This window comes from Hirsutella rhossiliensis, assembly GCF_020360975.1.
Source record: "Hirsutella rhossiliensis strain HR02 chromosome Unknown scaffold00006, whole genome shotgun sequence".
Taxonomy (NCBI): domain Eukaryota; kingdom Fungi; phylum Ascomycota; class Sordariomycetes; order Hypocreales; family Ophiocordycipitaceae; genus Hirsutella; species Hirsutella rhossiliensis.
The window spans coordinates 3,154,476-3,169,641 of record NW_025408672.1 but is presented as its reverse complement, the minus strand read 5'-3'; the positions used below and the strand labels follow the sequence as shown (position 1 = coordinate 3,169,641).

The following is a 15,166-nucleotide window of genomic DNA, read 5'->3' as shown; positions in this document are numbered from 1 at the left end:
ACCAATACGGTCCGCATTATGATGTATAAAACAGCGACATCCTACACCCTCCTACGTGTATGGGCTCCTGTGTGGTTTCCAGCTTTACATGTTTTGCCTCCCCTAGGGAGTTGCCCTGTTGGCCAGGCGTGACGAGGAGCGACATGGCTCAACCTACAGATGCCTCTTTTGCCAATGGCACAGTAAATGCTAGCATTGGTCTGCATCGAGGTCATACCGAGCAGAGGCAGGGTGCCAGGCCGTTCGAAAAGGTATTTGACAGGCCTATCTCTCAACCCATGTAGACGTTCGCCAGATATCGGTCTCCATCTGACATCGACGTCGTCTTAGGTCCTGATCGTCGGTGCTGGTCCCGCCGGACTGCTGCTTGCTGTGCTTCTAGCTCGACGTGGCATCCCGTCCACTGTCTTGGAGGCGTGGGATCGAGTCGACGAAAGACTGCGCGCCACTCAATACGGCGTCCCTGCGACGCGCATCTTTCGCAGGGCCGGCATCCTGGACGACATTCGATCTGCAAGCATCACACACTTTCCGTACATTTGTTGGCGGAGTGTCCGTACGGGCGACAGAGTTGCAGGCATCGATTTATCGGCCGTCGCCGACGACCCAGACCGCATGACGGTATTGTCACTGAACCAAATCCTGGGCATCCTACTACGCCACTGCCAGGAGAAGTATCACAACTACATTACTGTCTTGTTCAACCACAAAGTGATTGACATTCACCAAGACCAGGGAAAGGCTTGGGCTACCACTGAAGACGTCAGTTCGAAAGAAGAGACAAAGACGGTCACATTCGAAGCCGATTACATCGTTGGCTGCGATGGAGGCAAGAGCACCGTACGGCAGTGCCTGTTTCAAAGAGACTGGCCAGGTGAGACCTTTGAGAGTCATCTCCTGGTCCAAAATGTGCGTGTCTCTTTCCAACGGATACACCAGAGCCGCAAGGAGGATACCAAGGCATGTGTATGTGGACTGATCTTCATCCAGGTATTTTACAAAGGCTTTGAGGACCACGGCTGGGAGGGTGGCAACTATATGATTGATCCCGAGTTTTGGGGCCTGGTTGCAAAACGAGGTAAAGCCCAGGGCGATGACGGCCCCCTCTGGCGCGTGACGTACGGCGACTCAGCAACAAATCTCTCCAAAGAGGAATACGTCCGCCGGCGCGAAGTGGCTTTTAAGAAGATGCTGCCCGGCCACCCTGACCCAAGCCAGTACAGGGTCACGCAAACGGACCAGTTCAGCATCCACAACCGCTGCGTCACCAAGATGAGGGTCGGCCGTATATTCCTAGCCGGCGATGCGGCGCACGTCTGTAACCCGTTCGGCGGATACGGTTGCATGGCTGCCGTTCTAGACGTGGGCGGATTAGCAGACTGCCTCATCGGGTACTACGAGGGCAAGGCCGACGAGGACATTCTGGATGCCTATGCCAACATTCGCCGGCAAAAGTTTTTGGACTTTGTCGACCGGCGATCCAGGAAGAACATGAATCGTATTCGCAAGTCGGACGCCGAGTCCACACCCGAGTTCGACCCCTTTTTGGCTTTGCTGAAGTCGATGGACGGTGACAGGGAGAAAACAAAGACGTTCCTGCTGGTTTGTTGTCACCCTCATGATGCCCCAGGTTGCAACAGCTGACAACTCATATAGAAAGTAAGCAGTATCGAGTATGACTTTACCCAGCATTACAGAGAGGCTTAAATTCTAAATTATAGAGGCTGCAAGATGGGTTGTTGTCACCGACTAACGTGTGTCACCGACCAATATGTAATGTGCAGGAATTATTCGTAGGCTCGAGACCGTAGAGTGCGCCAACCAGTGACGGAAGCGGTCACCACCATCCTCTGATGCTATTAGGCGACGATTGTAAAGCTCCCGAAAATGACAGGTGACATGAATATATCGGCTCCCAGATGCGCCATCGCCTATCGCGCAAGTGAGTACGCCTGCCCATTCCACTTCCTCTCTCTCTATCTGGTAAGCAAAACAAAGTTAGAACCGAGCGTTATGGATGCCTAAGATAAAGGTGGTATCTTTACATCATTGGTTCTATAGCAAGATATCGAGTTAGGGCGACCTTATGTCTTACGTCGGCGGTGTAAAGGCTACCTTTCTCCACGGCCTTGGGATCCTGGCTATGAGCCAGGAAATCTAGCGGGGAGCGTCAAGCTTGACAAGCATCAAGTTGTACTTGATTGGCAGCCAGGTGACGACTACCTTCATAAAAGCGGAAGCATAGGGTGCACCCTGTCGCCGCCGGGACGCCTACCACGGCCGCCGCCGGGGACCCACAGCAGCCTCGCCCGCCGCAGGTACGGGCCGCCCAGGACGCGCGGCCGGGCCAGGACGTCGCCGCTCGATGACGCCTGGACGTCGCCGCCCGGTGACTATTGCTCGGTGACCATCGCTCGGTGACCGTCGCTCGGTGACCGCCGCTCGGTGACGCCGACGTGTGAACCAGGACAGCGCTAGGATGAATAGGCCACGGCAGAAGCTTCATCACCAACCATTCATCATCGTGATACCACATGGCCGTCATTTCCCTTCTATCGAGTCTATGCTTCTTCAGTCTTCTTTTAAAACTTTTTCTTCCTCGCACGTTCCGGCCCTCGTGCCACGCAATGCGGCCTCCACGTGCATCATCAAGCCTCCCAAGAGTCAAGACTCGAAAGAGCAGGGAAATGTACACCTTTTTGTATGTCTCTCGTCACCTCGGATGCACAAATGACTGCAGATCCGAACAAAAGAAATTTAACACCACTGCAAAAATAGGAAACCGCCTCGGCCTGCTGGTCTTCCCCAGATCCCCTCCCTCTGTTTTCCCTGTTTCCTTTTCCCGAGGCGCACGAGGTGGGGTATTCTGAGCTCCAAGAGCATCGCACTCTCATACATCATCACACCCCCCGGTCACCAGCTTCGCCATTCGTTTATCGGGAAGACATGGCCTTGGTGACCAGGCGCTTCAGGGCAAGCTCCTGCTTCCTCAGGTCCTCGGCGGTGCTGTCGCTGAGCTCGAGGGCGGCCATGGCGTCGCTGATGGTGCTCTCAATCTTCTCCTTCTGGCCGCGCTTCAGCTTCAGCGACAGCGTCGGGTCCGAGACAATCTCCTCGACGCGACCAATGTAAGACTCGAGCTGCTGCTTAGCCTCAAACTTCTTGCTAAAGGCCTCGTCGTTGGACTTGAACTTCTCGGCCTCGCTGATCATCTTCTCGATCTCGTCCGTCGACAGCTTGCCGACCGAGTTGGAGATGGTGATGTTGGCACTGCGGCCAGACGTCTTCTCCGTGGCCGTCACCTTGAGGATGCCATTGACATCGACCTCGAAGACACACTCGAGGACGGCCTCGCCGGCCCTCATGGGGGGGATGGGAGCCAGGGTGAATTCACCCAGGGACGTGTTGTCCTCGCAGTTGACACGCTCGCCCTGGTAGACAGGGAACTGCACAGTCTGCTGGTTGTCGGCAACCGTGGTGAAGGTCCTATATGGGATTAGTCAGCAGCTGCTAGCGATGACCGACGATATGCTGAAAAAAACGAAATGCTTCACCTTTTCTTCAGAGTCGGTACAGAGTTGCCACGCTGTACGACAGGAGCAAACACGTTACCTTCCATTGCGACGCCCAAGCTGAGAGGAACAACGTCGAGCAGAAGCAGATCGGAGGTCTCGGCCGAGGTGGCCTTGCCCGAGAGGATGCCGGCCTGGACGGCGGCACCGTAGGCGACGGCCTCGTCGGGGTTGATGCTCTTCTCGAGCTTCTTGCCGTCGAAGAAATCAGACAGCAGCTTCTGGATGCGGGGGATACGGGTGGAGCCGCCGACGAGGACGATCTCGTCGACGGCCTTCTTCTGCATGCCCGAGTCCTTGAGCACCTGGGCAACGGGCTCGAGGGTGCCGGAGAAGGCCTTGGCGTTGAGCTCCTCGAAACGGGCACGGGTGATGGTCATGGTGAAGTCCTCGCCGTCGAAGAGCGAGTCGATCTCAATGGTGGCCTGGGCACCGCTCGACAGGGTACGCTTGGCGCGCTCGCAAGCAGTCCGGAGTCGGCGCAGGGCGCGCGGGTCCCCGCTAAGGTCCTTCTTGGCCTTGCGGCCAAACTCCTTCTTGCAGTGTTCGAGGAGGTTCGTGTCGAAGTCCTGACCACCCAGGTGGGTGTCACCGGCGGTGGCCTTGACGGTGAAGACACCGCCCTGGATGTTGAGGAGCGAAACATCAAAGGTGCCGCCACCAAGATCGTAGATGAGCACGTTGCGCTCCTTCTCGGACTTGCCGGAGCCGAGACCGTAGGCAATGGCAGCGGCGGTAGGCTCGTTGATGATACGCAAGACGTTGAGGCCGGCAATGGCACCGGCATCCTTGGTGGCCTGGCGCTGGTTGTCATTGAAGTAGGCGGGGACGGTGATGACGGCCTTTTCGACCTTCTTGCCGAGCTTGGTCTCGGCAATCTCCTTCATCTGTGGGCGAGACAGAGTCAGAGACAGGTCATTGCTGGCGGGGATGGAGCCCAGCGTAGAGCGGTATGAGGTGGGCACAAATTGATGCGATGTACCTTGAGGAGGACCATGGACGAGATTTCCTGGGCGGAGAAAGTCTTCTTCTCGCCGAGGTAGTCGACCTCAATCCTGGGCTGGCCGCCGTCGTCATTGACCTTGAAGGGCCAGGACTCGATGTCCTTCTTGACGGTGGGGTCATCGAAGCGACGGCCGATCAGACGCCTGGAGAGCCGAGATGGTCAGCATCGAATAGAAATGCGAGGCATATGCCCGGAGCTGAGATGGCCCTCGAGCAGAGAAGACAGGAAGAAGGGCAGCTCACTTGGCGTCGAAGACGGTGTTCCGGGGGTTCATGGCAGCATTGTTCTTGGCCGCCTCACCGATCAGACGCTCCTTGTCGGTAAAGGAGACGAAAGAAGGGGTGGTAAAGGAACCCTGCTCGTTGGCAATGATTTCGACATTGGTACCCTCGTAGGTGGCAACGCACGAGTAGGTGGTGCCTGGAGGTGCGAAAATCAGGTCAGTCCCTGATACAGCCGCCTCAAGGGCCAGGGCCAAACAAGGAGGATGCAAGTAAAGGCGGGTGCGAGGACGGTGATGGTTTTTTCTCGCCGCCACACCCGTCTGTCGGTCAAGATCAACGTACCCAGATCGATGCCAATGGCACCATCGTAGACTTCGTCCGCCATTGTGAAGAGTGTCTAAACAGGAAAAAAAAAAAAGCAGGAATTCGATGTCGATGGCGGGCGAGGGTGATGGCAGAGAGAGGGGGGGAGAGAGGAGGAAGGATGTGAGGGAAAAGGCGGGAAATGGGACGTGGGGTTTGGTTGGAGGTGTAGAAATTCTCCCAGCCGGACCAAAAATTTTGTGATTTTTTCGGGGCCGCCTGTGAACTTTTTTTTCCCGCTCTCACTCACTAAGGTGCTTAGGATACCTTGCTGTCGCTTGGCTAGCCTGGGGGTGGAGGGGGGCGGAAGAGGGGACCGCTGGGAGATCCCTGAATGGCGCTAAGCCGGCTTCGGACAACCTGTGCGGCCTGACATTTCAGGTCCGGGCGGCGTTACCTAAGCACGGACACGGACCCGCATCGGCCCGGCAACCTATCAGTGCCCGCTATCAGCGCCGTGTTTCAGCGCCTTCTTTCAGTGCTCGGGATGCTTGGAAAAGCTGCGAGCATCGGCCTGACACGAGGTCGGAGCAGGAGAGGAGAGCTGCTCTCGAGAATTCGCGACGTGAGCCTCTGGCAATGGCCCTCTTTGCATTCTCGCGCGAAACTCAATTACATGCGATCCGTCGTGACATTCCATGGGCCTGTGCAGCAGCACACCGCTTCTTTCGACTCGTTGAAAAATGGGCTAGATGCGGATATACGGCGCACTCGCAGGAAAACGTCATGCCACCCACTCGGCCTCAGCCCTTCTTCTCCTTCGGCGTCAAGCCCGAATCCTTTGCCTCCTGGGCCACCAGCTCACTAATCATGTCTTTGAGCGGCGCCCCCTTGGGCTGCCAGCCGAGATATTTTGCTGCCCTCTGCGACACGCCCTTTGAGTTCAATCCCCACGTCGGGTTGCCCTCTGGCATCAGCTGTATCTCCTTTACTGACACGAATTTGGTCAAGCCCTCGGGCAGATAGCCCTGCCGACTTGCCGCCTCGGCGATCCAGTGCGCCACGTCGGCCCACGAGTGCGTCCCGTTCTCGGCGAAAAAGTAGGCGCGCGGGCCGAAGACATCGGGATTCTCGCGCCGGGACGCATCTTGCGATGCCTCGACCAGCTTGACAAACAGGTCGCCCAGATCCTGCACATGGACGTGGTCCCACTCCGTCTTGCCCTCGCCGACGATGGGCGCAAAACCCTTGCTCAGAGTGGCCTTGACCAGGTCCGGAACCTGGATGCTGCGCGTGTTGACGGCGCCCGTGCCCGGTCCGTAGATGGTGGGAGGGCAGACGACGGCGATGCGGACGGCGTCCGAGTTGGCGGCCAGTACCACCTTGTCGATATTGCGGTGGGGGGCTGTGTCGGGCAGGTCGACGATGCGATCAATGTCGTCGACGTCGCGATACTTTTGCTCCGGCAGCGGGGCATCACCTTGGCGCTGCTGCTCGGTGTCGTACCACGTCAGAATCGCCGTCCCGGATGTATGGATCCAGTAGCCAGGTCTGTCGGCACTATGGCCGTCCTTGAGACCCTTGGCAATGGCCACGGCCCCGGCAAGATTGTCCGAGGAGTCGGCCGTGTCTGGTTTGGGCCGACGTCAGCGTCAAGGGACTTTGTTAGTTGCCGAAGCTCGGGGGCACGTACGGACAACGACGTCGGCTTCGGCCGCCGCCTTTTCCAGCACGGTCGCATCCTCGAGCCGTCCGTAGGCAAACTTGACGTTGGGATACTTGGCTTTGATAGGCGCTGCGCGCTGCTCGTCGCGGACCAGCAGCGTGTACTCGTGCTCGGGATGTGCCTTGACGATGCAATCGAGGGCGGTCCCTCCAATGTACCCTTTTGACAAACACGTCGCCGTCAGCCGAGGGAGGGAGAGCTGGGCCTAGCGGTTCGACTGGGACGTCATACCCGTAGCACCGGTCCTGTCAGGCAAGTCGTCAGGATCAGCTCGGCTCAGTGTAGACAACGGGAGTACTTGCAGGAATATTTTGACGGCCATGCTGTCTGCTGTCGAGTCCTTTTCGTGTCTCCGTGCGTTGGCCGTCGCTCAAACAGGCTCCGGAACTGCTCGTCAGAGATGGCAAGGTTGAACGAAGCACGGTTTTGTATCCACGGCCTCGACGACCATCCGAGGCGGGGAAGCGCCGTCAGTCGATTATCAATCCACATGGCTTGCCAATCACGCTGACATCATCAGCGTTCCAATGTACGAAGTACGGATAGGTATCCGTAGATGCGGTAGAAACGTAACGGGTCACTTAACTCCAAGTCATGTACAGCGTCTAATTATGCCGCTGCATAAACAAACCACCAACACCATCAGGTTCAAGAACATCATTTTTCCACCCGCGCGCATCTGCACCCTGCACCACAGTCTCCTCAGACCTGCATCTCGGTATTATCGGTTCCATGGGTTCCAGACGTCGGAGCCAGGGAGAACCCGGGGTCATGGCCATTCCAAACCCCGGACCAAGGCGAGGGACCCCTGCCCAGGCCATGGATCGATCACGAGAGAGTTGCCAGCCGGTGAATAGGCTCATCTACGCCAACTGGGTAGTAGGGATGGAAGCGCTGCCAAGTATGAATACGGAATGGACGAATACCCATGTCATGGTGGGAGGGACTGGTTCACTGTCAAAACGAGGGCCTCGGGCCACAACGCGGAACAGTCAAGCCAGGGTATATATATTATGTTCAAGCCGAGCAAGACGGTCGTGCATGGTGGGCATGGGAGCAGTCGCCGCGCTCGGAAGAGGCATTGCCAAGCCGGCATAACCGTCCGGGTAGGTGCACGCCAGCCCGCGCGACAAGTAGCCAGAACACGGCTGCTGGCGGTCGCATGTCGCATCGGAGCCTGGGATTCATGGAAGCAGCGGCGCAGGCCTCCCATTAAGGACGGGACAGTGGGAGCACTTGCGGCGTCGGCAGAGACTGCACGAGAGCTGGCGCTTGTCTCGGCGCAGAGCTGTCTCTGGGCCGCGGAGGAGCGCCGGCCTCGGGCTGTTGCCGGCCGGCGACTCCGACTTTCTGGGCACTGGCCATCATCATCGATGCAGCCGCCGTCGCCACCGTGGTCGTCATGCGGGAAACCCACCCTGCCATTCTTCCAGAGCGAAAGACGGCACGCCTGCGTATCTCTACGGGCAAGCCGCGCCTGGTGTCAAAACTAGCACGACATTTGCCCGCACGCCGCCTCCTCATTCAGGCGCTCGTCCGGCCCGTCATGCTCCTATGCCGGTCCCCGGTCCTTCTTGTCATCTCCCTTTATGAGGCCCCAGTCTTCGGGCTCCTGTATATCCTATTCACCTCGTTTACCCGGCCTTGGAGGGCCCGTACGGGTTTTCTACTTACACATCTGGGCTTGTCTGCCTCGGCTTGGGTGCCGCCTTGGTCGTCGGCGTCCTCCTCTTTGGCGCTTTAAACGCGCGGGTCCAGGCAGCCTATATGAAGGACGATGGCGTGGATAAGCCCCTGCCTGAGCACCGTTTGCCGCTTATGAGATGGGTCAGTCCGTTTGTACCCGCCGGCCTGTTTCTCTTTGTCTGGACGGTCGAGTGCAGGGTGCACTGGATAGTTCCTATTATTGGGACCGTGCTGGTTGGCTTTTGCGGGCTCTCCGTGGTCGTGAGCTCTTCAACCCCCCCTTTCAATACTTCTTCACAGACATAGGGCAGAGCCCGACATCCAATACCCCCCGAAAGCCCCGCTTCCGATTCGCCCGTCAAAATCCTCGTTTTCCTTTCGCCTAACCAGGGCTGTCGATCTTGTGTGGGTGGTGTGCCCTTTGCGCATTGCATCGGTCTCGGGATGCCTATGAAAAATGCTTTTTTTTAGATCTCGAATCGAGGCAATGTCGACAATCCCAACCGCACAGCAGTCCTGGGAGGAGAAGGCAACGTCTTGCCGGATGCACCTGAGGCACTTGACATGGATACCACCGTCACCATTGCTAAGATATCATGGCTGAGCAACAGAGATGTAGGAAAAGCGTACGGGTCCATGGTTGTCTACGTCACAAAGGAGACTGGCGCGAAGAGACTCTAGATGGCCAGTACTTTGACTTGGGTGGGCAATCGGCGTACACACAAATGTCTTCGAGCCGCGCAAGGGACCAATGCAGTGCTATAACTGTCGAGAAACCGGCTACAAGGACTTATCATGCCAGAAGCCGCAGACCTGCGGTAGATGCGCGAAATGTATTAGGAGCCCTGCTGTCAGTTTTAACTGACAATTGTTGAAGAACTGACAACACGGGGAAAACAAGACAGTCGACAGTCGTAGACTTGAAAGTGCCTCATCACCATTCAACAAAGGGTTACATCTGATTCAAGTCTTCCTCTACCTTCCGCCATACTTTTGCAGGTAGAGCTCCAATCATCCAAAGGTTTTCCCCATAGTCCTGGCCAAGTATATATATACACTCTGGGCCGCACCCCAACCGATTATTAAAGATATGATAGTAGTAACATACCATAGTGCCTAAAGGATTTCTCGATTCCGCCATATCGCCTTGTTTTGTAACTGCACCGCTAAAGTCGATTGTGCGAACAAGGTCGGCCGCCGATAAACTGTTGAACCCAAGTATATGAGCATCTGGCTCTCCAAACAAAGGTTTAAAAGTTCCGCCGCTTCGATAGGCTTGACGATAGGCTCTTAGGAAGCTTAAGCATTGCTGTTCTGTGGTTTGCTCCTGAACGTGGCGTTGGTGCTCTAGGGCGAACAGTTGCAGAGGGCCTCTTGCGACACGAGAGGAAAGGAACGCGAATGAATGGCAAACCATGTTCTGAACGTATACGCCCCCTTGATTGAACAATGGCGAGAGTCGGGTCCTTGCGTTGAAAAAATTCAGAATTGTGACTGGTTTGGAGTTAGGTTTCAACGATGAAGTCAACCTTGTGATCCATGCCAGCAGGGCGATTTCTTCGCTAACGAAAGGTTCCCCCAACGTCTTTCGAGTATCTACTGATGTTTCGTTTGACAATCGATTACATAGCCGTGAAAGTACCCCCTTAGGGAGGAAAAGCGTCTTAACCTCTGGCGCAGGGTTCCAAAGCATGCTCCACAGAAAGCGGATAATAAACAAGGCCGCTCTGAAACCCCGAAGGCGCTTCTGTTCGAGCAGTAAGGGTTCCCTGGGCCCCTTCCGATTTTCCGCTTCCAGAAGTACATCTTGCCGAGCACCGAGGAGCGGCGGAACTTCGCTTTCCCGACCTGCTAGCACGAGCGACCAAGCACGCAACAAGGCCTGGTAGCCTAAGCTGTCCATCACGGAGTGAGGCCAGGAGATTCCGACAAGCGTTGCATCCTGGAATGAAGTAACGTGTAGCGAAAGTTGGGGTATATCCCGGTTGACCATTTCCTCGACTGTTTTAGGTGTATCTGGTCGCACTCCCAAGTTTATTAGATTGTATGGATTCGGCTGTATAGATGGGCCGTTTGTAGGAATCGGCAGTTGGCTCGCTAAGGGATGCTCTTCAACGAGCATTTTAGTTAAAGAGTTATGCGTAAATGTAATGGCAGGTCGCTTCTCCGAGAATCGTCTCGGGACGTGGATATCTAGTTTCCCATCTTCCTGGGCACCCTGGGTAAGCGGGTATACGTAAGGCGAAAAAGACCCCAGCCTCCATTTACCTTGAGTCTCAGACGTCCCCCCAGCTTTCTCCAATCCCCAATGTTTAACAGCTGCGATAGAGCGTAATGTAGCTTCTCCGGGTCAAGGACGTCATTAAACCGCATTGTCGAAACCATAACGATGTGACGAAAATTCTCATCCTGCAAATGTACTGGGTAAACATCGTCTTCTGGGAAGGCAGGGGGCGGCAATCGCCTCGGCATTCCTATAAGGCGGCGTAATGTGTCCATGACTCCATGTCAATAATTAGTTTCTATCGATGGGCTGCCGGTTGGCGCGCGTCTCTCGGAGGACGTGTGGGCGCTATATAGGCTCTCGTTCTCGACCAAGCCAGGAAAACAAATTTCGGACTGGAATTTGATCGTTGGTGCGGAGTGGGTAGATCAAACAAATTGACTCAAAAATATACAAGGAATTAGTAGACGCTGTCTGGCACACTTTACTTTATGTATACTTTCTTCCGGTTTTACTGGTTATTATAGAGCAGTAATAACGGTAAACCTCGTTTAGATGCATTCAAGTAGTCCAATATTGGCTTTTAGAATCCTACTGTAAGCAAAGTAGAAAATACCTAGCAGTCCGCTCCACGGACTCGGCGCATTTGGTTAGATTACCGCTAACTAATCATCCCGAAGCCTTAGCAATTCGAAAATGAACCTGCTATTTCGAAGGACTAATTCTCCGCAGTTGGCAGAGTTTCCGGAAACAGACAAAAGTTCGTACGACGTAGATGCATGGGAGATAACAGCCCAGGCACGGAGAGAGGGTGACACTACACAAACGAGTCTAATGATTAACAGCCTAAGCCCTTAGACAGACGCTGACGCATATGTTAAAGACCCACGCCCAGTCGGGACTTTAACTGCTGGGAATAGGGCGCTCAATACTCGGGAAAAGTGTTGAGTGAGAGTCGAAGTGAGACGGATCGCCAGCAGCCGTCGTCGTTTGCGGCTTCTAAGCCCGTTCTTCGGAGTATGCGCTACGGTTGTCCCACCCAACTGAATGTGTAACTCTAAGCTGCTGTCACGGACCAGCGTGCGCAACAAGATCAATGTGCAGGAATTACCGGTGGGCTCAACGCCGTAGGGTGCGCCTCTCAGTGACGAAAGCAGACGAGGGCATTAGGGATGCTTCCGGAGGCACCGAATACTGCAGTCACCATGTGAGACATACCAGATGCCACACATGGTTCCGGATATCTGTTTCCGGCCGCACATCATGTATATACATGGTCACACCCGCGGACCCTTTCTTCCAGGAAGGGCAGCGCAATCAACAGACTCTATCTCAATGCAAGGTCTCCATAATTAGGGATAGTCGCCCATCCAGGCACAGCCCCAGGCACAGCCTGGCTGCCTGGGCCGAGCCAAGGGGCAGGCGTGTGTCCATCGACACAAGGGGGTGTGCCGGCAGGGAAGACTCTTATAATCTGCATTTGTGATGCAACTGTGGACTTGGCCGAGCAGGTTCTCGCCGTTTGACGGTAGCCAACGTCGGCAATTGGTGACAAGTAAGGCGTCAAGGATAAATGGTCGATATATGGATCTACATAACCGGGCGAAACCTCCTCGACGGAATAACGAAGCGGCATTTGTCAGAGCAGAGAATGGACTTATAATACGGTTTGTAGCGCCCCTAAATTTCCTGGTGGAGCGGTATTTTTCCATCTTCACAGTAACACCTATCAAGATCCTCCCAAATAAATCTGTATACAGCTACAACGAGTGTCATTTCATATTACAAGATGGCTCGCGGTAAAATGGACCCATTGTCAACGCTGTCCGATGTATCCAAGGACGAATCGCAGTCCGGTGGCTCCAAGGACGATGTGTATCCCATTCACCTATTAGACGGCGCCGACAGTTACCGCAAACTTCACATGTCGTACCTATTTCGTTTCAATGATATCCTCGACGCTCAAAGACTCGCAGACTCTTTGTCGAGGTTACTGAACAAGGGGGACTGGAGAAAGCTAGGTGGCCGACTCAGGCTCAAGGTGATGGACAGCCCTTCGAAACGTACTTGCAGTGTAGCAAGACTAATTTTTAGTCAGGACGACGGAAACCTCGAGATCCACGTCCCGAGATCCTTTTCATCCGAGCGGCCTGCCATCGCCTTCACTCGTGACGTGATTGACGATAACATCGAGACGCATCCGTTAGGAGCCCGGCTCCCCAAGTTGTCCGACGGCGGCTCGCTATCCGTACAGAAGATTGGCTCGGATCTACGACCGTTAGCCGGCTCCCAGAATCTGCCCATTACAATCGAGGAAGTTATTGAACGAGACGCACCACAAATTTCACTTCATATCACCTCATTCAACGACGCGACAGTCGTTGCGCTCTGCTGGCCACATGTTCTCATGGACGTTATGGGCCTGCGGGCTTTACTGCGTAACTGGTCGCTGATCTTAAACGGTAACGAGGATGGTATCTCGTCAATCATCGGCACGCGAGACGATGTGTTAGAAGAAGCAGAAAGCGCAAATTACGAAACACGGGAAGATTTGGCACTCGAGAAGATGCGCCCTGGGCCGATCGGGCTGGCCTTTCTAATGATTCGACTTCTTTGGTATAAACTGTGGAACCTTCGTTTGGAGAACCGGACAATCCTTCTGCCTCAGAAGCATGTTGCTCAACTGCAAAGTCAGGCCCAAAACGATATTTCCGAGAGAATAACGGACGGCTGCCATAAACAAAGCCTCTTTACCAGCGAAGCCGATATATTTGCGGCCTGGGGAGCACAGATGGTGGCGTCAGCTCAACCGCGGCCTCAACCGATGACTATTACCATGCCCCACCCCCCTTTCGGTAACACCCACCTTTCGGTAGCGCATTAGGAAATATCCCCACCAAAACCCATCAATTTCACTTACACCGATTCCAGCCAGCTTTGAAGATATTCACAAGCCGTCACTTGGAGTAGATAGAGGATTGATTGAATTCTACTTTTCGATGGTTGAATGTTTGTACAGGGTCTGTGGCCTGTGCGTACCTTGCACGCGAAATTACCATCCAACCCCTAATCTCCTTCCGCCTCCTGACGATGATTCTTCTCGTTATTCCTCCACCACATGACCAAAATAACCTTAAAGCGGCCTCGGGTATTTATACGGAGGATATTATAGCTAATGCGATAATTGATGTCACAAAAACGGCTTGTCGCAGTACCGCGCCGCCCAAAAGTATGACATACCTCAGCAGTCTATTTCCGACAGACTCAAAGGCCAGGTAGCCCTGGCTGATCAGATCCAGCCTCGTCAACTCTTGAGTAAGTCTCAGGAAGCTCGCTTGGTTTCTTGGATCCTCCGCCAAGAGTCTCTCGGCTATGCTCCCTCCCACAGTCAGATCCGCGCATGTGTGGAGGCTCTTATGAAGCAACTGAACAACGAGCGGACAGTGGGGCGCAACTGGGTCTCTAAATTCATCAATCGCCATCCGGACATCAAGAACAAGCGTGGGAGACGTCAGGAAGCTAACCGATTTAATGCTTTTACGCCTCGTGCGGTTCACTGGTTCTTCGATATCAGGGAAAAGGAGTATGGATGGATTAAACCAGAAAATACCGTGAATGTTGACGAAGGCGGTATTATGTCTGGCTTTGGTGAGTATTTGGCTTGTCTTTCATTACTTTTACTAACCAGACTCTTTTGCCAGGTTTGGATAGTCTTGTGGTTGGGAGTGCAGACCCAAAACGGAAGGCCCTTCTGAAAGGGCCACAGTCCCGCAACTGGACCTCATTTATTGAAGCTATCACCGCGGACGGCCGTGTCCTTACCCTGGCATTATCTTTAAGGGCAAAGAACTTCAGAAACAGTGGTTCTTGACGGAATTCGGCAAAATAGCCGACTGGCATTACATAACGTCGCCCAACGGATGGACGGACAACCATATCGCTATTGAGTGGCTTGAGAGGGTCTATTTGCCCCAGACGCGACCAGCCGATGCCTCAGATGCTAGACTGATCATATTAGATGGACATGGAAGTCATGCAACGGTGCGTTTCTTTATCCACCTCTGTAGGAATTACCGTTAACCGGGACCAGGATGCATGGATGGCCACATGCTTTTGAACAACGTTTATTGCTGTTACCTTCCTGCCCACTGCTCTCATGGCCTCCAGCCGTTAGATAACGGTGTATTCAATGCCCAAGGCAGCTTACCGGAAAGAACTTCAGAAATTGACCTGTTTGACCGATTCTGCGCCTGTTCATAAGGTCAATTTTATACGGGCATATGCTAAAGCGCGCGAGGTTGGAATGACGGCAAAGAATATATTGTCCGGCTGGAGGGTCACTGGGAATTGGCCGATCTCACGATCCAAGGCATTGCGGCATCCAGAAATTCACGCGGACATTGTAGAGACGTCTCCAAAGTCCGC

The 15,166-nt window shown here is 54.5% G+C and overlaps 4 protein-coding genes across 4 annotated transcripts; 2 read left to right on the top strand and 2 right to left on the bottom strand.

Annotated features, from left to right (window-relative positions):
- Positions 1–143: 143 nt before the first annotated feature.
- HRG_06612 (FAD binding domain-containing protein) lies at positions 144–1,707 on the top strand (the record flags this gene model as incomplete). The annotated part of the gene is made up of 4 exons (XM_044865083.1): positions 144–251; positions 331–909; positions 991–1,602; positions 1,657–1,707. The coding sequence occupies 4 exons, from the start codon at positions 144–146 to the stop codon at positions 1,705–1,707; spliced, it is 1,350 nt and encodes a 449-aa protein (XP_044720023.1).
- A 1,226-nt stretch (positions 1,708–2,933) lies between these two features.
- Positions 2,934–5,187, bottom strand: HRG_06611 (hsp70 protein; the record flags this gene model as incomplete). The annotated part of the gene is made up of 5 exons (XM_044865082.1): positions 2,934–3,486; positions 3,555–4,459; positions 4,555–4,720; positions 4,821–4,998; positions 5,145–5,187. The coding sequence occupies 5 exons, from the start codon at positions 5,185–5,187 to the stop codon at positions 2,934–2,936; spliced, it is 1,845 nt and encodes a 614-aa protein (XP_044720022.1).
- A 721-nt stretch (positions 5,188–5,908) lies between these two features.
- HRG_06610 (NAD(P)H-binding domain-containing protein) lies at positions 5,909–7,153 on the bottom strand (the record flags this gene model as incomplete). The annotated part of the gene is made up of 3 exons (XM_044865081.1): positions 5,909–6,735; positions 6,799–6,990; positions 7,063–7,153. 3 exons carry the CDS (start codon positions 7,151–7,153, stop codon positions 5,909–5,911), a joined length of 1,110 nt encoding a protein of 369 aa, XP_044720021.1.
- A 5,377-nt stretch (positions 7,154–12,530) lies between these two features.
- On the top strand, positions 12,531–14,858 carry HRG_06609 (DDE superfamily endonuclease domain-containing protein; the record flags this gene model as incomplete). The annotated part of the gene is made up of 6 exons (XM_044865080.1): positions 12,531–12,782; positions 12,840–13,249; positions 14,130–14,389; positions 14,443–14,459; positions 14,582–14,782; positions 14,832–14,858. 6 exons carry the CDS (start codon positions 12,531–12,533, stop codon positions 14,856–14,858), a joined length of 1,167 nt encoding a protein of 388 aa, XP_044720020.1.
- Positions 14,859–15,166: the final 308 nt, after the last annotated feature.